The 26,243-nt window shown below is 40.3% G+C and overlaps 1 protein-coding gene and 1 non-coding gene across 2 annotated transcripts; both read right to left on the bottom strand.

The window, feature by feature from the left end:
- Positions 1–1,162: 1,162 nt before the first annotated feature.
- On the bottom strand, positions 1,163–24,868 carry KPNA4 (karyopherin subunit alpha 4). Its single transcript, XM_065073447.1, has 17 exons — positions 24,567–24,868; positions 16,102–16,146; positions 15,174–15,263; positions 15,053–15,082; positions 14,918–14,970; positions 13,010–13,105; positions 12,806–12,891; positions 11,285–11,371; positions 10,755–10,924; positions 10,620–10,664; positions 9,196–9,327; positions 8,865–8,993; positions 7,541–7,645; positions 6,233–6,304; positions 5,376–5,538; positions 4,168–4,262; positions 1,163–3,096 (listed from the first exon to the last, which is right to left on the bottom strand). Exons 1-17 carry the CDS (start codon positions 24,633–24,635, stop codon positions 2,998–3,000), a joined length of 1,566 nt encoding a protein of 521 aa, XP_064929519.1. The 5' UTR covers positions 24,636–24,868; the 3' UTR covers positions 1,163–2,997.
- On the bottom strand, positions 8,222–8,535 carry LOC135580364 (small Cajal body-specific RNA 7). Its single transcript, XR_010474883.1, has one exon. It is a non-coding gene; the product is annotated as a small Cajal body-specific RNA 7 (non-coding RNA).
- Positions 24,869–26,243: the final 1,375 nt, after the last annotated feature.

Genomic DNA, 26,243 nt, shown 5'->3' on the forward strand with positions numbered 1-26,243 from the left:
TCCCTTCTGCATCTTTGGTTATTTTTATTGGAATTGAAGAAGTGACCAGAGTTACCATCTGCACAATTACAATCTAAACATCAGAGCAGGGTTCTGCCACCAAGAGCCTGAGAAGTAAACTCGAGGTCACAGCCTAAAAGGGAAACATCTGAGTTGCTTCTGTTGATGACCTAATTCCACCTTTCAGTACTCAGAGGTGAAAATTGTACCTGTAAGTAACTCTGACTTCTTACTTTTTGAAGTCGTAACAATCCGATCCATATTCCTGAAGTAATTCTTTAAGTTATTTCTTGTTCATATCCCAAGCCTCCCAAGCAACTCCCCTTTCCCCAACCATGTCTTTACATTACCTCAAAGCGCAGCTTATGGGGAAAAAAGGCATTGGACAAACCGGCTTTGGTTTTGCTCCTGCAGAATTCCGAATGCTGCCGCCCAGTGGAAGCCAACACGTTTAACCTTTCCCAGTCTCGCTAAACTAACGCGATAGTGACAAGATCCACTGTGAAGCGGGTGAATTTTCCACTTAGAGAAATAAAAACCAACCACCACAGCTGTGTAAGAAAGTACAGGCTGCAGCTGGCACAGAACAGCTCAAGGGAATCCTCTGTATTTTTTTATATATATATATATATATATATATATATCTCACATCAGAGGAAGTGCTAGAAAGAGGCATTTACTAACAGTAAATTCAGACCTTGTTGCTTTGGTTTTTTACACGTAAGAGTTGCTACAAACATCTGTTCTCAGACCTAACAAGAAAGGATTGTAACAATAAACCCATTCTCTACAGTGCAACGTTCACAAAGATATTTGAGTGTAAAGTTAGTAATAAGTGTTAATTTTACTTAAGGCATTGCAACTTGCCTAAAACCACCAGTTTAAGTATTTTACTCCCTCTGAGGGTTCCCCACATTTCACATGGAAACAGCCCTTATTTATTTAGTGAATACATACTACGTAATTAGGTAAATTATATTGTAAGATTTATATCAAAGTAGTTACTTACCTCAGGCCTACAGAACGTATCACACAAGACACTGTCATTTGGCAGGTTAAAAGCAAAAATATTCAGAATGTCAATGCAACTTACTTCAAATGACCTTCTGCACCTTTGGATGGAGAGGGGAGTGTATATATAAAGACACAGCAAATGCAACTGTTGCAAGTTTTAACGTTTATTTCCCCAAGACAGCCTAGCCTGCACTCTACTGGATAAATTTCACAAGCTAGTTTCCGCTGCTTCTAGTTTTAAACTTTAACCATGTTTCTGATGACAAGGAATGCTGCAAAAATACTCTAGTCCAACAAAGAGTTATGATCACAAAATAATCTTTATCCATTCTACAGTGTTTCAGAATTACCAGTTGATTTTTTTAAACACAAGGTAGATATAGATGCTAATGGTGGCTAATCTGGTATGTTTTATTATAGCAAACTGTTGTTCATGCAACACTTGTGCTCAAAGGGGAAGGCACAGCATTTCCTACAATGAGCCACCTTATAAAGAGTTCGGTTTGTACAAATCTGTAACGTTGCCTTGAATTTAGTGTGCAGAACCTCAAAACTGAGGCATTACTCCAATTATAAAAACACTTGCATCCTTTTTGTGCAAGTTTTAAAAATACAAAGTTTTCTCTCTAAAGTGGCTCAAAATAGATTGTTCATGGCTGCCTACATCTAAGATAAAAAGAGTCTAAAACAATTGGATTAGGCATATTAAAGGTGTTCAAACCATGACTTGATTTGTACATCTATTCACACCTCTTTTTCGGTCTTTATTCGGCAGTACATATGCACCAAATTTCATTTTTAGAAGTTTCCATATCATTTTCATAGAAAACAAAGTTTGAAAACAAGTAACATTGAAACACAGCACAGTATCCTACCACAACAGAAACATTTGGTTACAGGACTCAACAAAATCTAAAAATGAACTATGCTGTAGATTACCACATGCAAAAGGTCTTCATGTTATCTTTGAAAATGAAAAGGATGAGATTTTATTACCACATTTTACTGCTTTCTACTATTATGGCAACTTGTGTACTGCAACACAGTCTATCTGAAGGGAAATGGATGGGTTTTTTTTCATGCAAAAATCTACAAATTAGTTTTGATGATATGGAAAGCTTTTCATAACATCGAACATTCATCTGGTGCAAATGCACAGGGAAGCCTTCCTGAAATTCTGACTTTACAAACAACTAATAAGCCATACAGGAAAGAAAATAAAAGAAAAATAAGAGGGGAAAAAAAAATAAAAAGAAAATAAAAACCCAAAAAAAGTAACACAGGCTGCAGGAGTAAACCAGAGTCTGCTGCTAAACCGGTCTTTGTTTTTGTGTCCAGTGTAAGTCAACACTTATGAACTCATTTTGATGATTTACTAGGTTTATTATCAGCCCCCTGAAGGCGAATCAAGCTTGCATGCGTTCACATACAGCATCGCAACCATACTCTCGTACACACGCCACTCCAGGACGAGGAGCCTGCTTCGGGACTGAAGAGCCCCGGCGTTTGAAACACGAGCCTGGCTCCACAGCATCGCGTCCAGACACTCACTCAACGTTGTCCATTCACACGGTGCTTCATAGCAAGGCCTGGGCTCATTCTCCTTGGACTTATATGGGCATCCTATTCTCTTATGCTTACGAGGCTTGATGATGATAGTACTGCATTTCCCCCCAATTGCTCTAGTAAGTCATTGTTCCTTCTCAGGCACCGAAGATCTTTGACCTGTAGCCCTTTGTTTTTTTCTTTGAACAATCTAAATAAGCATTCAGTGTGAAGTTTTTCATTACATTTTGCCACTCATTCTCACTCGCACCCACTCGCCATCTTGACTTCATTTGGGCTTTTCTGTGATTCCAAATGAAATCTTCACATTTTCTTTCCCGATTTAATGCAGCAGCGGATCCCATGAGCCAAGATTGATGGATCAAACCTTTTTTTTTTATTCAGTGCTGCATTGTACCTAACTTCCAAAATACCACTCTAAAACTGGAACCCTTCTGCTGGTACATTGGCAGATGAATTGAAACCAAACGTTCCGCCTTGGATTGCTTCTGGAACAAGGCTAGGATCTTCGTCAATCTGTAACGGAACAGGGACACTGTCAGTAGGAACGCAGAGACAAAAGCCTCACTAAAACAGAGCTGGACAACCCTAAAAAGCATCTATCCCCCTAACTGACTACTTCTTATCAAGTCTTGCAATTCTCCTCCCCCAATTTAGTCAAAGCACTATAACAACAAAATAATTCAGGCCAAAATGTTTGAGCTTGCGTTTAGTAAGCAGGCTACATAGCACCCAATAGTCTCTCTTGTTCATGCAGTTTTCACTCCTGGAAAGTATTCTGTTGGTCATGCAGCATCCTTATTGGCACCTTATGAACTCTCAAAGCTCTTAAGAGAACACCAATACCATTAAATCAAGTAAGGATTGAGCCGAAACCGCAGTTTCAATTTATACAGGTAGTGTACAGGTTACCAAATGGACACCAGATTAAATTCCAAGCCCTGCTATATATGCAAAATGTGATCTGCTAAGTAAGACTTGCGTCTCATTGTTCCTATAAAGGTGAAACTCTAGCAGAAGACAAACTTCCATGCAGCTGGTAGGGCACGAATGCAACTGAGCTCTACCACTTTTGCAGTCATCTGGCTCCCCAAAGTTCTTCAACCAAGCAGAAAACCCTCTCACTTCACAACGGACTGCAACTGCATTTCCTTTCTAAGCAAATAACTTCCATCGTTTAAAGTGCATACAAATCTCAAAATTTCCTTTATGTTACATTGCTAAAATGAAATTACTAAAATATTCAAAATAGTTTGTTTCCTAAGAAGCAGAATCTCAGATTTGGTACTCAAGTCAGATGGGAGTTTATCAAATGTAATGTCAAGCTTAGCAGCTGACAGACAAGGGAACTATTTGAAGTCTAGTACTGTAATCCCCAGAGATGAGGCTTAAATTATAAGTCAGATCTTTAGACACTTCAGCATGAAGAATGGCAAAACACACAACAGGTTCAAATAAGGGCTCATTCTTCACTGCAAAACCAAACTAATGTCACAGAGCAGGCTTTAGAGCTCTTGCCTTCATCTTGAACCATATCGTAAGTATAAATTATTACAAAAGCAGATTGCAGAGCTATTACACACTTACATCATCTGAAGAGAAGAACTGGTCAATGATCTCATAAGCCAGTTTGTAGATGTCTTCATTTTCATGATTTTGTAGCTGTTCAATTTTCTCCAGGCCTAAAATAAAGACACAAGAAGTGTAATAGAGTTAAAATACTAAGTTCAGGCAAAACAACCTCCCTCTCCTTAACTGCTCATCATACAAAGTAATTAAAAGCAAATCTAGGACTAGAATGACTATGAATAAAATGCTGTCAAACTCATTTGACGAACTTAAAGCAGAGGAGCTTAGAGATTTGAGGAAATAAATTAGCGATCAGGGAACACACAGCATTACCAAAAAAGTACAAAAGGTCCATTCCAGCAATGAGAGTTCTTTCCTCCTCTTGCTATGAGTGGTTAAGCTAATCTGTGGAAATATGGTGAGGGCCAAGCACCAGGACATACTCACAAAAATCATCTTTTCAGCACCTGGTGTGCCATTCCAAATGCACATACTGGTGGTGGCACACATGCCACCAGTTGCAGCTTGACTATATAACCAGTAGCTCCAGTACAGTGTTTGCTGACATGAGTGGAGCTACATATAAATATTTTGGAAGCTCTGACAAGCAGAACTTTAGGCACAAACACCTCTTTTCTCCCCCACCAGCTGTGGGATCAATTACCAATCAATTAAGCTGTCTCCATCCCTCAAGATTTTGTATTTTGAAGACCATTCAACTCCATGTTAATGAAATTCCAGTTTTTCACCTGTACCCAAATTTAATATCACTGTTCTTTCATCCTTAAAGAGTTTTGGTTAACTCAAACAGCAACCAATATACAGAAAGTCTGAAAGCCATTAGGAAGTTAAAGCTATCATAATTCTGCAACCATTGTAAAGTTTTTTAGTTCCACATTCATCTGGACATGACTTGTGCATGACAAAGGTAAGTATATCATCCCTACATTAACGAAACCCAATTTGTCAGGTACACCAGACTGCTACAAAATTGGCACCTAATAAACTTTATTGCCATCATCCAGCTCATCCATATTTTATTTGATTACTAACTTAGTTAGGAAAAGCAAAATATATTGACCAGATAGGCATGAAAAGGTCACTTTCAAGAAAACATTTGTTTAAAACATTTGTGCCAACACACAAAGCCAACAGGTATCCCCCCCTAACAGGAAGCCAAACCATTCATTTCTGAAACGACAGCACCAAAATATTAACCATCGTACCTCCACACTCTTCTATAAGATTGGCTATGGTTTCTGCTTCATCTTCAGCCATTTTTAATATATTACTTAGTCCATCCAGAACCACTTGCACAACTTGCGCATCTTTTACTGTCAGCAAATTGCAAAAGGGAGGAATTACATTTTGTTGAATTAAGTATGCCACCTAAGGGGGAAAAAAGCAAACAGTGAAATCAGTAGTGTGACAGAAGGAAACAACACACCACGAGCACACAGGCAAACAAGTCCAATCATGTCAAACTACTCAAAGTCACCCAGTGTGGGTGAGTGTGGCAGCCACTTTCAGAAATTCTTGTTTCAGAGCTTTAAAAGGTAACATTTATGTATTATGTTACAAATATATTTCAAGTCTAGAACAGACAAGTAGGAAATACTGTGAATTTTTCAGGAATAGGCAAGGAGTTTCAACCTCATCTTTGAAGAATGACTCCAGCATCCAAACCCTGCCACAAATCTAATATTCTGAGTCTACAAGAAACTATATAATTCTACTCAATGGCTATTATTCTTGTAATTACATCACACTCTTATCTATAGTGGGGGGGAAGATGTTGAATGACCAGGAATCTCATCAGAGCCGGAATGCAGTCATTCCCAGCTCCTAGGCCATCCTAACAGAGGAGCTTCCATCCAAATCCCATTGATGCTCCATCTCGGGTCACTCCAGAAACATCAGCTGAAGTTCACTCTTAAATCCCTTCTGGGAAAGGGAAGAGTTACCGAACAGGGGAGGAATCCAAGCATCCATCATCCTGGCACAGAGGTCTAAACCCATCAGCTGAGGCACCCGCTCAAATGCACCCAAGATAATGGACTCTTTTTCTTAAGGTTTGACTCACCTGGTCTTTTCTTCCGCTGATTGTTAAGTTGCTTATTGCCCAAGCAGCTTCCTTCTGAGTACCAAAGTCCCCCTAGAAATAAAACCATAAATAGAAATAATCATTCCCATTCTTATGTTATGTAGTATTCTAGTAAAAGCCTGTATTTATTTTAGTCCATTCTGCATGGTACCACATCAGTTTTCAGTAAGCAGGGAAAGTGACTACCACCCCTTTGCTGTAACCATGTTTTTAAAAGAAGGGAAATTTGTTTCCATCAAAGTAAATAAAAACTGTAGTACTCCACTCTCTTGCATTCCTTATCAAAAGCTGTCACATACTACAGTGAGAGATAAGCAGTAAGTGTCAATTTTGATAAACCACTATATACAGTACAACAGTGCCTGCCTCTGAAGTTACTCAATTTGAGTCTCCTTACTAAATTCAAAGAGAAAGGTCTCCAACTGCTTTCTCGCTGATCAATAAATTGGCAGTCAACAGAACTAGTTGTGAACAGCTGTATGTTACTTAGGGGAAAAGACAAGTATTCAGTCTCAACTCCAGCCCCTACACTGAGGCAAGATATTGTATCTTTGTCACGGCCAAAAACACCGTAAGGCTGGTATTCCTGACTTCCTTCCACACTTGAGGAAAGAAAAATCAACTAATGAATAAAGCAAAAAGCAGGAAATGTTTGAAAGATAGAAATGCTGTGCTCGTTTAAAAAGATGCTCTTAGCTACCCTTCTTTGGCACAAGCCAGATCCCTGGGAGCACAATGTGGTTTGGAAACTAGTATTTTAAAAGACACTAATGCTCAACAACTGAAGGGAATACAGATATCTAGTGTCAGGGATCACTACTTGGAATACCCCCAGACTAGGTCAGTGCGGTAGCGTGAACAGGTCAATAAATGCCACTGTCCAGCACTTACATATGTTTCCAGATAATGTGGGGGAAAAAAGGATGAAGTCCTTAAGCTTTGGCAAAAAATGCTGACAACTAAGACAGTGCTGTTCCCATCCAGACCTCTTCACGCCATGTATTAAAGGATTCTATCCCCATCGTTCACCAAGTGAGAAAACGAATTGAAATGAGATTTGGAAAGACTCAAGATTCCCTGATCTGTTTTGTTTCCCCAATAAATCTGGCATTTATCTCTCAGCACAAAAGAAAATCAGTCATATTTTATCTTGCAACACAATACTCAAGTGTATAGTCTACCCCCACCTCCCACATTTAAAGTATGACATAAAACAAAATGCAAGGAATTCAATGTTGCTTTCTCCAATTAAGGAAAGAAACTCTTCAATCCTTCTTGTTATCTCACCTTATCTAGAAGATGTATTATCATTGGAACAAGGTTTGCATCTATTACTGCCTGAACTTGTTGCTGGTTTCCTGCAGTGATGTTAGATAGGAACCACACTGCCTCCTGCAAAATAAAAGGATGCAAAAAATTAGTAATTCACGTGGTTTTCTATATTGTAACTTATTTCCACTCCAGCAAGACTTTATACACACACATTTTTAGATCTGCAATTCACTAGCCAGTCTTCAATACAGTCAGGTATCGTATCAGTTTGACTGTACGTAGCTGAATTTCTAGTAGACAAGACAAAGCGGACAGTCTCACTTAGGAGACTCCACAAGACTCGTTATTACCAAGTTACAACCAAATACTCCAAATCCACAGATTAAAAGGAAAAATGATTTGGAGACAAAAGAAGTCACAAACGAGCACTTGTAATTGATTCTACTACTGAGAGTGAACGCTGTAGCAGTTTTCAGGTGACGGTCGGATAAGCCCCAGTGTGCATTACAGCATCCTGTTTTCCAGACATAAGAGCAGTAGAAGACATGTTCTTCACCCACTTCATAGTATTTCTCAGCATAAGTCATCAAGAAAATGCAACACCTATTAGTTAAATGTTTGCTTTTTAAGAATACCGTAAAATTATGTGACCCTCTATGACATTTTATCCCTCCTTCCAGCAATAAACTGAGTCTCTCAGATCAGATCAAAGGATCACTTACACGAGTGACCCTCTCGAGATTTAGGATGCCCGGGCTTGTCTCGGTGGGCTTGCTTTGGGCTTTAATCATTGGCAATGTTGTACAGTGGCACCTCAGAACGCAGCAACATGCCTCAGATGCACTCCGGAATCAGCACCGCACTATCAGTGCCCCCGATTCAAGCCTTTTCTATACATGCGCACACACACACCCCCCCTTATGCCCCACCCCCGGTTAAGACTTAAATTCCATTTATCACACACACTCTATTCAGAGAGACATCCAATTATCTCTATTTCATCACTTCCAAGAGAGTCAGTTTAATTAAAGTGATATTTGACATGTTAAGAACTCTAACAAAGTCAACAGCCAGAATTATAAGATAAAGCTTTAGCTTCATAAAAATTCAGTTAGAATCAGAAAATACCGTTCTTGTCAAGTTCAAGTTTGCTGCTCCTTAGAGCTTTGTCTACACGTTTGCTTCAAGAAAAGTTTCAGCACTCTGCCTGCTGTTGCTATAAACTGGTATAAGTATTCAGCTACTCAAATCTCTATCACACTACATTACATGGGATCCCAAACAGCTAAGCCAAATATTAAGTAGTTATCAGCTGGCTGCAGTCTCTGCAGTCACTTACCTTATTAATTTTTTCTTTGGGATGTGTCAGAAGCGCTGGAAAATGTGAAAGAGCTTCACAATTCAGAACTACCTGTGTCTGTTCATCAGTACCAGTGACAATGTTTCCTACAGCTCTCAGCGCAGCAGTCTGCAACAAAACACTTTCTTTAAAGAGGTCTATTTAGTCAAAACTTTTCTAGTTGCTCACATAATATCAAACAGTAAGTTAAAAAAAGCAAAAGGTTTTACTCAAGTATTCTTTAAACTTCAACATGAATATGAAAAGAAACCTATTACTTTCTCTAGTATTAAATTTTGAGCAACACTTTCCTAAAATTATCCAGACTTACTTGAACTTTAACTTCTTGATGACTGAGAAGAGGAACCAAATGAGGGACTATTCCAGAGTCTATCACCATCTGGATCTGTTCATTGCCAGCATCCGTTAGATATGAGAGCGCCCAGACTGTATCTACCAATATCTAACAGGAAAAACATTTAGTTGTAAATAGTACAGAAATATCACAAGTCTCACCAAAAAACCAACATAAATTAAAATGTAAACCAATTCTCATTGTGAAGCCAGGACTGATGCAATACAGCAAAACCCCACTTTGTTTTACAAACTCCACACATTCCGCTCCACAGAAAAGAACAACAGCTAAACTGCTAACTACAGCTTCAATTCTGAAGAGTATAATAAAAGCAATTCAATTACATGTATTCTTTTCATGAAGTAATGGTGGATGATGTGAGATATGAAAGACTCACCCCCCCAGGAGGAAGATAATACCCTAGCAAATATTAAACTAGGGGCATTTGGCACTTTCCACCTGTTTATTACATGGCATCAAGTTATTTCTTTTGTGACATTCTCCCACAAAATTTAAGAAAAGCTCTGAATTTTTTTCCAACATCTGGTGCAGCAGCACTTGGGCTGAATTTCCTCTGTGTGTGTGTGCACGTGTGTGCATCCATGCACTGAAAAGCCAATTTAAACAGCACTAAATCTGAACGTTTCAAGTGACAGCTTACGAAAAACATTGAGTCAGCATTGCTTCAGCTGACAATCTTGAACTGATCCACAAATACAGCCATTTCAAGGCATTCAAATAAGCTTAATGTCAGCTACTTGTATACAAGAAATTAAATAGTGCAATTAGTAGGCAAGCTTTAGCTAATACATTTAAACATATCTAGGCAAAGCACTGTTGCCATTAACTTAAGCAACTGAGATACAACTTTACTAAGAATCAGAGAATTAAACAATTCTGACTTATGTTTAGGCAAAAAGCCAACCTATTTCATAATTTCAGTTAAGTCTCATTTCCTTCACTATTAAAATAACCTCATGTTTGGATTTAACACGTCAGAAGTTACTCTAATGCCAACGTTTTACATATATGCAGACACTAATTTTTCCCTTCACTTACACTGATCTTTATTACAGCTTCAAACTTAAGTGCTAATCAAAAAAATCCTGTATTTATCTGTAAAGGAATGTTCACAGAACTACAACAGAAACTGCATTTTAAGTGTAGGGCAAGTACAGGCAAATAAGCACTTGCAAAGAAAGGAAAAACAACAGGCAAAAATCATAACTGATACTGAGAGAAAACAGAGATGGATCTGCGTGGTTTTTTGTTTGATTTGGGGTTTTGTTTCATTTTTTTGTTCGTTTGTTTTCAAGAAAAAAATTTATCATGACAAGCTCTATATTTCAGCTTAAAAACTATATCCAAACACAAAACTGGCTTTAATTGGTGTTACTTACATTTACATCTGTGTGGTGAATTAAAACACAGAGCGCTGGAAGGATCTAAGGAGGAAAAGAGGCATCTGACAGTTAATTTTTAAGGCAGACAGATACTCAAGTTCAGTTACACTGATCAGTGAGTAACTCAGTCACCTCCTGAATGGTTTCCATTGGCGGGGGAGGATCTTTGTGACGGCACAAGTTGACCATGACCCAAGTAACGTTTCTTAAGAAAGTTATGGGAATAGATGGGCTGATGAAGGACAGCAGTGGTTTCACTACTCCAAGACTAATAACGTAATCTCTACACTGGGGTCCATCACCTGTTAGAGACAGCAAAAAAATACAACAGTCATGCCATGGCATTCATAAAAAGTCTGGTTTCCGCACACTTAAAACCTCAGTTATTTAAAATGCATATAAAGAACATGAGCCTTGGATACATGCGAATATATATATTTAGAGAGAGAGATATCTATATAGATGCATCTACCATAAAGATGGGTGCACAGCATCAACACAAAACAGAGAAAACAGGAACAAGTTACAAACAGGTAATTGTTCATCTAACAGCTGCCTTTTGCCTCACAGTTGAACATGTCCAAGTTCTAACACACAAAATCCTGTGTCGTTTATTCATTCAATACCAAAAGGAACTTTTTAGTGGCAGGAGTAACACGCACCTATGATATTTCCTAAAGCCCACACAGCTTGCTCACAAACATTTTGATGAGGTGAATGCAGCAGTCTCAGAAAAAGTGGCACAGCATCTGAAAGACAAAAACCCAAAGCAATTGTTAACAAATACATCTTTGAAAATACAAAATAGTTCACATAATTAGCTCTTAATAAAATTTCAGCACTGCATGAGGTATTTTCACCCCTCAGTATCTTCTTCTCCAAGCTCCAGAGCCCCAGCTCCCTCAGCCTTTCCTCACACGGGAGATGCTCCACTCCCTTCAGCATCTTGGTGGCTGCGCTGGACTCTCTCCAGCAGTTCCCTGTCCTGCTGGAACTGAGGGGCCACAGCTGGACACAATATTCCAGGTGTGGTCTCCCCAGGGCAGAGCAGAGGGGCAGGAGAACCTCTCTGACCTACTGACCACCCCCTTCTAACCCACCCCAGGTACCATTGGCTTCCTGGCCACAAGGGCCCAGTGCTGGCTCATTCCAGCAGTTCTAAAAGAACTGGTGGGCGAAGACACGAAAGATTAAGCATAATTCTGTCTTTTCATTGTTGGAAGCCCAGCATGTTTAGCGGTAGAAGCAGCATGCACTACAATACAACACTGATTCCAACCATTGCAGCTACTGGTATTTCATGTAACATCTGTGGATTTTTCCTATTGAATTTTAGCCAAAGGAACTGGTTTACTATGTGTTTGATTCTTCAATATGTCTCAAGAATCTCCGCTGTTTTATTCACTCGATTCAAAAAGCCTACAGACACTCCTACTGACATCTGCCTTACCAGCAGAAGTACTACAACTAAGGATGCGTTTCAGAGTTGCCTGGCAACCAAGATTCCAAGTCTGACAACAATTCCTTTCCGTGCTTCAGATTCCTCAAAATATGAAGGACAGCGTTTTTTTCTTCAACTGGATTTTGGAAGAGTTGGATGTCAGGCACTCTCTGGACTTGGTACACATCTTTTCCTCCCTCTTCACAAAGAGACAGGAAATCCTTCCATGGGAGGTTTTTTTTTTTAGTTTGTTCGTTTTGTGGGTTTTTAAATTTTTTTTAATTGGTTTTGTTTCAAGTTTTTTCTTGTCTTTTTTCGTTGCTTTTGGTTTTTTTTAAGTTTGAAAACTGGAAACCAGCAGATATCAACTCTGCTAAAATTGCGTGAGTTTCCAGGAGAGATTACTCATACTCACTGTTAGGAAATTGAACTTAAAATCCGATAAAATGAAGAACAAAAGCAGGTGGGCACTTCAACTGGTGCTGCTTGCCAGAGAAGAGGTAGAACACCTGGCAGGAGACTTCCTGGGCAGGTCATTCAGCAACGGGCCTGCGACTGACCACTTGATTTCAACCATCCTGGCTATTGCAGGAAACAACCAACCCTAACATGTGGATTGGTGAACATGCTTGAGATAGAGGAGCAGGAGTGTGGATGCTCTTTACAGTCTCACTCACATGATCTTATTTTTGTGGAAGCAAAAGCAAGTGCGTTATCAATGATCAAATACTGTTGGACTTACTGGATTGAACTACAGCCTGTGTTTGTTCAGAGGTTCCAGAGGCAATGTTTGTCAAAGCCCATGCAGCTTCAAACTGTAAAGAAGGACTGCAAAGAAAAAAGGAAGATTTTAACATGAGTTTTCAAATCAGACACTATAGGCATATTAGCTAAGTCCTGAGAATTCTTGTAACAATTAAACATTTCGAGTTTTAGAAATACTCACTTGTCATCTCTTTCAAGACAGTGCACTAAAATAGGTAATATTCCTGATTTTATTAGATCGTCAATTGGTGGATTGCGATCACTGGAGAGCAGCTTTCTGTTTAGGAAAAGGAGAAAAGACAGGATGAGAAGTCTACTTTCGACATTGATTACCAGTCAGTAAAATAAAGATCACTGGAGTTATTCAGTTCCACCCTCCTGCAGCTTCTTCCTCCTCCACCCAGCACAGGTGATAAACAGATCTCAGCTGCTTTGACAGGAAAAGCAGAAATTCGTTCCTTCTTTACTAAAGATATAATGTCAGAGAGCAATTACTCACGAAGTACTAGTGCAATGAACTGAAAGGTACAGATTTGTTTCAATTATTAATCCCTTTAGCTTCACCTTTCTTGAGTGAAGGAATTAAAAACAAAAGAAGCTTCTTGGAGGGGACAACTTGGGCTGCCGCACCAAACTTTACTAGCAGTGAGAAGAGAGATTATAGAGAGTCATCTCTTCATATATCAGCCTATTCACAACACATGAAAAGCTGGAGCTGCAAAACAAGATACTTCAGGAAACTAAGCATTGGGGAGGATCTGAACACAGATCGTCTGAAGACTCTTGTAATAATCAGATGTGCATTTTCAACTGCCAAGTAAGTGAACGAGATTGCTTTTAAAAGTGAAAACAATTTACATCTATGAGCTTATAAAAAAGTAAGGAACCAACGCGTACAACCACTATCTTAATACTGGTTTTTGTCCAGTGACAGAACAACCATAGTGGAGTCTATTCACAAACCATCTGCTCAACAGGCAGAGAACTGTACTACAAGAATCAAATAAAACTTCAGGTTTTGGGGGATTTGAGGTTGTTTTGTTTGCTTTGGGCTTGCTGTTTCTTAAGCACTTCCAATCGGTTTTCTGTTGCTCCTATTCTAGTTGTATATTTTGAAAATACGACTTGGGCAAGATTTCTCCTTCCCGCTTCAGACCAAAGGATGGTACAGATTCCATCAAAACTGAAGAGCGGTCGCTTTCATCTCTAAAATATACTCTAATACTTTTCCAACAGCGTAAACTGCACTGCTTTAATTCCAAATTAATTTTCAATTTTTAAAAATAGTCACAATGGTAAGAAATCCACATGGAGATGCCCATTTCATTTTAAATCAAGCTTCATCTGGTATATTTTAGTCCAATCTGGTTTAAATCAACTATAATAAAGTGTGTTCTACATGATGCTACCCTGAGGTGATGACATTTTTTTAATGAAGGCAAGATGCCCAATAAAGATGGGCACAGAAACTCTTTCTGCCATCAGTTTTAAATACATTAACTCCCAAAAGCCAAAGTTTCTCTTTCATCTGGAATTCTTCCCTTGCACTTGAATCAGAACCCTCCACCACAGAGGGAAAACAAATACAAAGTTGCAGCTTTCTGCTACAACACCACCCAACAGCTCATGAAACAGCAGTTAAATACTCCATTCATGCAAGCAAAGTTCATAAGACTACATTAGGATGATTTCTCAAGTACATACAACTACACAAAATTCCTCTCAAAGTCAAAAGTGGTTTTAGTGGCCTAATCCCTGACAAAACTAGAAAAAGGATTATGGCAGTTCTTTCTGTATTTAAAGGTAAAGACTTCATAGTCCTGCTAATTATCCTTTTACTCTACTTGTGAGAAGCATAATGTATCGCACTAAAATAAATCTTAGGATTTATTTATACATACTGAAAATCCTGACTACTTCAAGGACACAGGTATTTTGATTTTTTGGTAAACTTCTATTTATCAATCTTTCTTTTTTAAAATCAGTAAATGACATCGTACTTCTAGTTAAGCTAGAACACATTTTCTGAACTTAAGAGCACAATAAAATAAGTATATAAGCAGTGTATTTGAGAAAAGTGTGTTCTTACCTTGCAGCCTGCACAGCACTTAACTGTATACCCTGGTTGTCACTTGAAGCATTCTAAAATAAGAGAGAATTTAGGTGTTTCACATATTTGTCACCACGACATGAAGAATGTTCAAACAATTAATTTTATTTTTACCTGTACTATTGCCTCCAAGGAAGTGTTTTGCTAGAAAACAAAGACAAATGCAGTTAGAAATGCTAAATGCCTTTTAAGTATGTAAAAAGTTGACACACTTGAGAGTTAATGTCATTCTTACCACTCTAAAGTCACCATCTATATCGGAATCTTCACAGATGTCTTCATGAGGAACATTTCTCCTCTTTAGAAGATGCTCATCTCTTTTGTTCTTAAAGAGAAATAATTTAGCACCTTTAAAACTTTGATTTAGGTGGTGTGGGGGGTGTTAAGAAGGGAACAGAAACTTCTGTTTTAAACAAACATCAAAGACATGCTTTCACTGATACTGTTAACATTTCCAACATTCTAAAAGTTGGAAAGGGTCACACATTTTGGAAATCACTTCTTCCTAGAAAAATCCTCCAGCCAACTTTATCCACAGCAGTAACTACTTCTGCTGGAAGCTTCCTGTGCACACATCCATCAACACTGACACTACGACCTATTTCTCATTATTTATAACAAGACAAGGCCATTTCCAGAGGCTGGCTTCCTGCTCATCCCTGAAGTAAAATCATTCAGGTTTGGATTACTTTTCTCAAGAGCTATTTTTCCAACAATTCTAAATAGTGTTATGTTCACACATACACTCTTCCACTCTTACTCGTGTGTTGAATAATGGTTTGGTAAAGGAAACAGCTTTCTGTCTACAGATTAGCAGGAGCATCTGATTTTCAAAAGAAAATACCAATTTTTTCCAAGCTTTTAAAATTAAAAATTTAGCTGCAGAAGCAAGAATTATCCCCTTCAATACATTACAAACAAAATTCTGTTTTTCAGGACAAAACCTATGGAACTTCTTGTACCAAGTACAGTAACTTTAAAACTTCTTCCTAAACCAAAGTACCTTCACAGAATTAGTAAACAGCTTATGAAGAGTGTTCTTGGTGGACTACAGCAAGAACATACAACAGTATCTTCTCTTTCTCTAAGCCTTTAACAAAAACTCTTAAATTCTACTGAAATATCAATCCAGCCGAATCCCATTTGATAAGAATCATGCTCACCTTTCTCAACTCCACAACAACTTCATTTCTTTGTCTTCTCATAGTCTGAAAAGAGACAAGATCAAAGTGAATTATAGTCTGGATCTAGACCAAGTAATTTTTAAACGTTCTTGCACAACTATTTTCAAGTTAACGCACTTTAAACAGTACCTGTGCACACAGGATTTAATTTTCATTTTAAAAATAGAAATCCAACAGGAAACAGGTAAGTATATTATTTCCACCTGTATTATTTCAGTAAAACACAGTCTCCTAGGTCTTTGAAGGTCCCTTTCAACCCCAAACATTCCATGATCCATGTTGAAGAAAAATGGGTATATGGAACCAGGGAATAAACAAGAGCCTTTTAAGAAAGGGCAACATCAAAAGTGAAAAAGATAATCAGTCTACAGTGATTTTCTTCTATATTTTGAACTTTACAGTGAAGGAAAACAAAGTTAAGAACAACTGCAGTTTTATTGTGACTTAACCATTCTCAAGCTCAGAAAACAATTGAAATTCCAGCGCATAAGGAACCATGTTAACACACAAGGAAAGGAACGGTTGAGAGAGCTGCTGAAGAGCAATAAGCAGCAGCTCTGAAGATAAGGATTAAAAGCTTGACTTTCAGAAGCATAATTATTATAGAAAAGAATGTAGACTTCATCAGAATCACATTTCCAGCTCTGAACAAGACTTTACGTTCTCAAAGGAAGGAGTTAAGATGGAAACAGGCAGGAAAAGAGGCGAGTGGAAAAGGGATGGCTCCTTTGGAGGCAGAACTTTTGATCGCTTGAGGACCAAAACTGCAGTTCATCAAGGGAAAAACCCAACACACCCACACAACTATAGCTTCCCACTGTATAAAACGTCAAATACGCAAGTATATTTAATGATTTAACGCAGCTGCAGCACCTGGAACAACTAGATAAGAGCCATAATAAGCAAGTACAAACTGTCCCACACTAAAAAGCACCAAAGTAAGTTTCCAGGAAATATGTGCATCTTTAAAGAACGATAATTCAATTGGTCAATCAAAATTAGAATTAACAGCCGAGTCTAATACATGACTTTCTTTGTTTTAAACCTGTAAGAAGTCATGTCTGCTCCATGAGGTCAACAGTATGGAGATAAAGTTTATGTCAGTGCTATAGACCTACTCTCCATAGCAAGATAAGCTTTTGAAGAATTCTGAGAAATATTTGAAATGAGAGTTAGAATCTCAAAGGTGTAATCTCTAAAGAGAAAAAAAATACATACTTAACTAGTAATAAATTTTAATTAACACTTTTCTGCCCCAATAGGTATTATCTGAGTTAATACCTGTCTTACAAATACACTTGCAGTATTCTGTAGTAGATTCAAGTCAAAGTTTCTATACTGACAACATGCAGAAAAGTTTCTCCAGCAGCTATTGTCCTACAGATGCATTTGTTAAACACCCAATTACTGGCATCATCACCTGGTACTTTGTGCTTCAGCTTTCCAAAATGTGCATCGCAGCAATGCCGGGGAGCAGAGTCCCCTGCCTGCACGGCAGGATGCTAACAACACAGGCTGGCTTCACGTGCCTTCAGCCTAGGAAAGCTCAGCCTAGGATTCACCCAGGAGGATACACATCCCACCCAAATGATGAGTGGTAACTGAAGAACAGAGTTGAAGGCAAGAAGCACTCAACAGTCATTACTCTGTGCTCAATGTGCTGTTGCCTTCCTGGAGAAGCTGATCCATTCACTATTTAGGGGCTTTGGAACTATGCTGCAGCTTTACAACCAACAGATCTACTACAGACTCCTGGTCTCAGCCTATAGTGTAGCATTCCGTGTAGTTGCTCCAAAGTCTAACCTGGCATATTCAGGAAGAAAATAAAATGAGGAAAATATCTGATAGTAAGATTGCAGAATTTTACCAAGTCCCTGATGATCTCACAACACTGTCAATTAACACCTTACCAATCCACAAGTGTTCCCGTAACCTAAGAAAATAAGCATACCCATAGAGAAGCTCTAGTGCAAGAAAGATTCTTCTTGCCAGACTTCAATGATGACATTTCTGGTCCCAGAAAAGCTGTTGCCAACCAAAAGCACGACTCAACGTATACTTTCAAGGAGTAGAAAACCGAATTTCTGGAACACCAACTACAACAGAACATTAAGCTGTAAAGGATATTTAAAAGCAATAGTTACAGCTACAGGTAAATAATAAATCTCTCCAAAAGGAGATGTATTCCAACTCATGTGATAACACACCTTCTGGACAATCATATTTGTGTGCGTGACAGAAATACAGGGAGAGATGAGCGGGACCCAAACAAAAGCCTCAGACGTGTCATTTCAAAGTTTCTTGACTTGAAAAATCATATATGCAGTTGATCAGGCTCAAAAAAATCCTAAATCTCCACCAACACTCTGCTGGAACAAGAAGAGTCTCTCTCCAGACACAAGCTGACAGGCACTTGTTTTCAATTTCTGCCTGTTTCTGAAAAGGACCAGCAAACCTTGGACTCTCAAAAGCCTCCATGTGAAATACAATCAACAAATGAAGTCACTCTTCAGAACAATTTACAAAAATAGGGTTCCACTAAAACAATTTTCTGTGTAAACAGTAGCTGGTCGACAAAATATTTATTCTTGGCCAACCTGCCACTGCTCTTCCTCCTAGGAAGAGAAAAAGCACAACAAATAAGAACTGAAGTTAGCCCTGCCACGGAATTTCGCAGCACCGTTACTCTGGCCTAGAAATGGAACAGATAGTTTGGAGAAACTAAAATGACAAGCAGACTCAAGACTAACTTTTCTTTTGGAAAACAGCTTGAAGGGCAGAAAACTGGGTATAACGGCTCCTTGGCAGATGGAATGGTAAAACTAGATTCTCCCTTCTGTTCTGTAGATTTGACTTGATTGTTAGACTTCTCTGAATCAGTTCTTGGCTTGCACTAACACAACTGAGTAGGTAACCAATCTCAACTTAAAAGTTTCTAGAAACAGAATTCAGAATGGTCCTTGCAAAGTGTTCCAATTTCAAAACACATATCGGTATGAATTCATGTGGGTCTTTCAGTCATTGGAACCTGTTCGTTTGCTACATTGAAAAAATCAAATGATCTGATCTATTTCTGTCAGTCTATGATTGCTACCTTCCATCCTTATATTTAGCTTAAGTTTTACTGTATGGGTTATTTTCTGACCATTAGTCACTCCTGAGCCCTTCAGCTTATCATTAAAATCTTGTGTTAGCTGATGCCAGCAGGATCCTGAGAAAATCTAGTGTTTTTCACACCACCAGCTACAGAAGAAATGCTTTACTCTCCACATTCAGGAGCAGCTCAGATCTATGAGCCCTTTCTAAGTACATGAGCATACAACTGGAGCTTGGGCTCAGCTCATGTATCCTGAGCCCTCCTCCACCTCTCAGTCACTGCTTCTCAAACTCAGACCCCATCATGCACACAGCCCATCTTTGCTGTTTTGCAGGGTAGTGGGGTTTTTATTTGTTTTGTTGTTGTTTTCTATTATAAAATATTTCACTCAAGTAGCTCTGTTTAAGCATCTACAACAGGAAGGTCTGATAGCTCACAAATAATGGTAGAACTTTACCAATTCCTCTCATTCCAGTGAACTGTTTCCGAAGGCACATTGTTTCTGTTGTGGAACCGCAAAGGCAATGGTTACTTTAAAGCAGAGCTGCTTGCCCATCCTTCCTTCCTTCCTAGAAAAGTCACTATGCTAGTGATTCAAAATACAAACAAAAAAATGGGGTGTGGGGGAATGCGTGCAAGAAGAAACAGACTCTCTACCTCCAAAACCTTTTGTGAACTGTATGGCACTTTTTGTTTTGCCTTTTTAAACACTCCTTACTGCGGCCCTGTGCACAAACTGCTTACTCACTCCACAAGCTACTGGGAGAGCACCCAGCCTGCAGAGCCCAGTTGGAGGAGACTGGTCTGTAACCCAGAACATCCAGTGCAGCAACCACAGCAATGACTAACAAACTTTCTCTTACTCTTCACAGGTATAAAAGGCACTAACTACAACACAAGGAAAAAACCCCTCGGACACATGTAATTTCATATTTGGATTTGGTAAAGATGCATACTCTTGACATTCACTTTAGTCAAGTGATTTAGGCCCACCTCTAGCCATTATTTCCTTCTTATACTAATTCTGGCTCATTTGCAGACTGGAGCAATGAAGTCTGCTCTCAAGATCACTGATAAAAGTGCCATGGGATTGTAAAGCCAACACAATCTCCACAAGATACCACCAGAAAACACATCTCAGCAACTGTTCCCCCTTCAGAATTGTAATGGGACTCTCGATTACAAATAAATAAAAATCAATACGACATAGTACATGCTGTCATTCTAGTTTTTCCTAGAGAAGCTGTGCATGCCAAATAAAATGCCTTATGCAAACAAATATCTTCAGTATGATTTTTAAATGACAAAATGGATGAGCTTCACCACAGAACTACAAGTCAGCTTAAAGGAACCTATTTTTAACTAACTCAGGGAGTAAAACTCCTGTTCTCCTCGAGTTCCTCCATATTTCAACCACAAGCAAACTACTCTGTGTGGGATACAGAAAAGGTTGAAAAGCTTCTACCTACCTGAGATAGCCAGTATATCTCATAATATTACCCTTCCTTCAATCCCCTGAAGCTTCCTTGGTGTTCTCAAATATATTGTCAGTACTACAAGTCTAGTGAATGCTCCTGGCAACTCTGAAAATCTTGACATTGCTGATCTTAAAACATTTAGATTCAATGGCTGCTCCAAAATTAGTTTTGAAGTACCCTGCATTACAATATTATCATCATTTCACATCATGTGTCTCAATCGCAGAGCACAAATATCTATTTGACACTTATCCTGTGCTGGCACTATGAAAGCAATTGTTAATTTCTCACCCAACCGCACAGGCAAGTCAAGGAAGAAAAGGCCAGTAGAAATTCATCAATTTCTTCCAGTATTTCCAGAGAAATCATATGCATGAAATATTTTTTATTTCATTTCAGCAAACATAAATGTCAGTCAAATTCAAATGCTGCAGCAGGCAACAATCACCAACAGAAAATGAGATACTGAATTGCCTAGTAAAACAAAATGAAGCAAAGAAAACCCCCAAATCTTCTTTTCAAACCTTCCCAGAAGCATGGCTATACTCAAGACCCCTAACATGCAGCAGGACTAAACAGCAATTAACTCAAGAACTGCTCATTAAACTATGTCTATTGCAGAGACAACGAACAATATGTACTCATCCTGGGTTTTGCATAGTATTTGTATCTAGTATTTGATTCCAAGGTCTATGCTACTACCATAAAAAATGTTGGAAATAAAATTGGGTATCATCAGTCATACTCACAAATTGAAAAAAAAAAAAAAAAAAAGAAAAAAAAATAACAGCTCATCCTTTCTTATTCAAGAAAAAAAAAAGCCCATGTAAAACCTGTTCCTCATTGAAGAGACAAGATGAAAGTTACCTTGAGCAGCTTTCAAGTCCAGATAAGCACTTGTTTAAGTAAGGTTTTGGATGTTAAAAATAAAACAAGCCTGTGACCACTTCTGCAGTGCTGTAACAATACTATACTATTTTTTTCCTCACAGTTCTTCACAATTCTTAAATCTTGGAAGACCTTAACAGAACACTGAACATACTAGACTAGAAATCATAAACACTACATACAGATACTGCCTTAGTATTAGCTACAAATTATTGCTCTCATGTCACAAACTCTTCCAGTATTAAAAAGTTTATTACACTCAGTATTTCTTTGAGCAGCACTATAAATAAGAAAAAAAGACAGGGAAATATTTTATATTTCTAGTCACAATGAATCCCGCTATTCCCAGAGTCACCACCAATCTGTCATCTGGAAACACATGGCAGCAATCATTTACAACACAACATGTCCTTGCATGCATGTTTACCCAATACTTGAGCACATGAAGGAATTTTGCTAAACATCTTATATAAAACAGGTGGTTTGTTTTGCTTTTTCTTCCCTTTTTCAAGGCCAGAATTTGTATTTTCAGAAGCACACTGATAAGGACTGGAAAAATCAAAGTCTAACTTTAACTCACTAAGCATCCAAAAAGCTAAACATACGCTTGGCACAAAATGTAGGAAATTTCCTGTCTTTTCTAACATACACAATAATCTTTTGTGAAGGTGTGAGACCCAGAATGTAAGTACAATGTGACAGCAACCGCTAGCAATATAACTGTCCATGGACTGAAGTGAACAACATGGAATCATACAGATAGCATTTTTTAAAAAGTTTGTAATTTGCTACATGGCAAACCTTCATAGCTTCTAGAGATATCTATTAATTTGGGACTCAACAAAACTAAATAATTATTTGTCTGCTGACAGTGAATAAGTGTAAACTGTCATGGAAAAGAAAAAAGATCACAGTTTTGGAAAATAAACTGATGGCTAAACGCATAATCTCAGCAGAGATAAAAAGAGGGAGGAGTGAAGGAGATAGAGATCAAATGCTGACTTCCTACATGCAGTAAACAGACATCTTTCTGCTAAAAAGCGGCACCCAAACACAGGTGTGATAAATTTACTGAATACTCATTAGCAACTGTTGCTACCACAGGATACTTCGCTATAACTGACATTACCAACACCTCTTATACTCATGAAAAATGTGATGTGTAAGCAGTTAATCAGCAAGAATGATAGGCATAAGCCTGAGCTATTGTATGAAAAATAGCCATCCACAGTAGTTATTTTAGGTACCAAGCATATGGTCCAGGATTTGTTGGATAGATGTCAGTATCTAAAATTTAACAGGGGCTAGCGGTGTTTTTTTTCACTATGTGGAAGGCCATGAGAGTGCATCAGCAAACTCAAAAAGTACTGAAGAGATCACCTGCTTCCTGAGAAACACGTGTTCTTTTTACTCCCATGTGTTCACGTTGAACGTTCCCTACTTAGCTGACTTACCTTCAAACTCAGTAGGTGGGCACCAAAGGAGAGAAAACGCAGATAAATTCCAATCTGTATTTTCCCATTAATTTCATTCTTACTAGAACAGCATAGGCTTTACTGTGCACCTTCCTAAAGATGCCCTACTTGTACAGTTGCTTATACAATGATAACAATTTATACAAAACCAAACTAACATTTAAGGCAAGTAGTTACTAACAAAGCTAACAACCCTATTAGAAAACAATCACTGCAGTAATTATTCCCACTTCCAACATTCCTGGCATCACCAAAATTTGTACATAACCAAATAATACACTGTTTTATCAATATACTTGGACAAGTTAAAAATGGAGGCATTACTGACTTGTGATTTACCCAAAAGGGAAACTCAGATGTTTTAATGAATGACAGCAACATAAATGCATCTCCTACTTTTGAAAAGGAAACACTGCACAGTTGCCTTGACACAAAAAACACCCCAAAAAGCAGAATATTATGGTAATCGTAGGGGCACATACTGAGGTTAGTGAAAAACAGGAATGAGAAGCCAAAGCCATGTCTTGATCAGAACCCTACACTGACAATGTTGCAATGCGCAGGTTTCCCCAGTCAACACTCCTGGCCAAGTGTTTATGCATGAGGACTGATACCTCTTTTTCAATTTGAATATTTTCTAAGGAAACCCTAAGTTAATTATCTCTTCTGCTGTGTTGAGGAAGCACCTCTACTCAAATAACGTATGCAGCAATCCAGCCACCAGAAAGTTTAGAGGCTCTGTGCTACAAGCCACCACTGTTTCTACATTCAGCTAACTGAAGAGTAAAATAGTAACATTGACCCTGTTAAAAAAAGAAGAAAATACTTTGTTTTAATAATAGTCTTTACTATAAAAGTGTAGGCAATAATTAATACATTTTTATACTTGAGCATCTTTAGGAGACGCACAGCAGAACACCCAACTGGGGCCTAATCCCTGAGTCAGGCTTTTAGGGGCCACTCAGCGCAAACAGCCATTATTCAACACCCTCAAAAAATTAAGCTGGAGCCATAGGGTAACACGGCTGCTGCCGTAGCCGGCCCAATACCGAGGCAACACCTCTACCGAGCCGGCGGCCGGACCAAACTACGCGAAACGCGGGGCCGGTGCCCGGGAGGAGCCGCCCCCGGGCGCTCCTGTCACCCGGCGGCGGCGGGGCCGGCGGGAGCCCCCGGGGCGGCGCTGCGGGGCCGGGCGGGCCGGCGGGGCGGCCGTTGCCCCCTCAGCCGCGCCGCTCCCGCCTCCGCGCGGCGCCCAACGGCCCGGCCGCGCCCGGCCCCACAGCGCGGCCTTCCCTTCCCCTTCTCCCTCGCCTTCCTTCCTCCCTTCCCTCGCCGGGCGGCGGGGAGCGGCGCTCCCGCCTCTCAGCGGGCCCGGGCAGCGCAGGCCGCGGCCCCGCCGCGGGCCCCTCGCCGGCGGATTAGGAACGACGCCACACGGCGGCCGCGGCGCCCTCCCGCCGCCATGGCCGGCCGGCCCCTCCCGCGCGGCGCCGCCGCGGTTACCTCCAGGTCGCGGCCTTTGTTCTTGAAGTTCTTCAGCCGCTGGTTGTCCAGTTTCTCGTTGTCGGCCATGGCGGGAGGAGCGGGGGGGAAGGTGGGAGGGAGCGCGGCTCCTCCGCCTCCTCCCGTGCCCCTGCCCGAGCCCGCCGGGGTCCCCCCCTTCCCGGCGCCGCTGCGGCCGCCGAGCCTGCTCACGCTTCAACGCCCGTTGGGCCGCGGCCCGCGTCGCCGAGAAGCTGAGGCGCTGCCGCCGCGTTCCCGGCCTGCTCGGGGCGGCGCTGCCGCTGCCCCCGGCTGCCGGCGGCCGAACGTGCCGGGAGCGAGGAGCGGCGCGAGCGGGGGAGGGGAGGGGAAACAGGGGCAGCCTCGCTCTGGGCCGGCCGGCCGCGCCCGCCGATTGGCTGCGGAGCCCGAGCTCGGCGGCCAATAGGAGAGAGGGGGTAGAGGGAGGGAGCTGCGCGGGGGACGTGACGCGCGCGGGCCGGGCCCTTCGAGGTGTTTCGGGCCGTTCCCCTCAGCCGCCGCCGCCATTTTGGGTGGTGGTTCGTTCCGGGCCGGGGGTGGAGCGGCCGGGCCGTTCCCGCCCTCCGGTGGTCCCTCAGCCGAAAGTCGACAACGGGTTATGCTTCACCGCGTTCGACTTCGTATTCGCTCCCCTCAGAGGACATCGGCTCTCCCCGCGCCACTTTAATGCCAGTTTAAAATAAATGTTTGTTTGTTTTTAAGTAAAACTGTTCCACTTGCGGCCCGGCCACCTGAGGGAAGAGGGGAAGAGCCACATCCCGGCACCAGCAGTGTCATACCTGTGAAGTTTTTTTCAAGAAAAGTCCTTAGTAAAGACTGAGTGAAACAAGTCAGTCAGCCACCCAGCTGTCACATTTGGCACGGTCCAGATTTTAATCCAAACCACTTTTCCTTACCAGACTTCAGCTCTAAACACAGCTGGTTTTGGAAAGAGAAGGAAGTAGGACACGGGATACAGCAGCAGGTATTTGGCAGCCTTTTTAAGGACATGGGTAAACTCAAGAATTAACATCGTTTGTGCGCGGATGTGTCTGCAGGATTCCGCCGTGTTGGGCAATATGCTCATTTATGCTGCACAGCAAGTCCACAAGATTAAGTGGGAATATTTCTAATGGGGTGATCAGCATGGGGAGCAAAATTCTCTTTCAGTAACATCACATTTAATGGATCTTTCTAGTTTTGTAGTGGGGCTTATTTGGGTCCAAAATAGTTTGCTGCAGTCTTTCAAACTCCACTATCTCAGAATTTTTTTACAGGCTTATGTCTTACCAGTTTGATAGTGACAGTCAGGTTTCGTGGCAGTGAATTTTGTCCAGTAATAACTGATGTAACTCCGGTGATGTAGGTGGATGCTGTTTCCAAACTAATTATAGCTTTCACCAGCTTTTCACATTTAAGGACAGTCATCAGTAATACCTACATTGTAAACTCCCTTCTGGGACTCAAAGCTTCCTACTGAGTTCCTTATTACAAGCAACATTACCTGTGTGTTACACAAAGTGTGGTGAGCTGCAGAAAGTCATTCCTGAATTGGCATTGAACACATCAGCAAAGGGACTGATGCCACGGAAATTCCATAGACGTGCTTTGTTTGAACGTAGACCGAGACATTTTGTTTACACCGAATACTGTGTCTGTTGGAATATGTGCCTGTCT

This window comes from Columba livia, chromosome 9 (assembly GCF_036013475.1).
Source record: "Columba livia isolate bColLiv1 breed racing homer chromosome 9, bColLiv1.pat.W.v2, whole genome shotgun sequence".
Classification (NCBI taxonomy): domain Eukaryota; kingdom Metazoa; phylum Chordata; class Aves; order Columbiformes; family Columbidae; genus Columba; species Columba livia.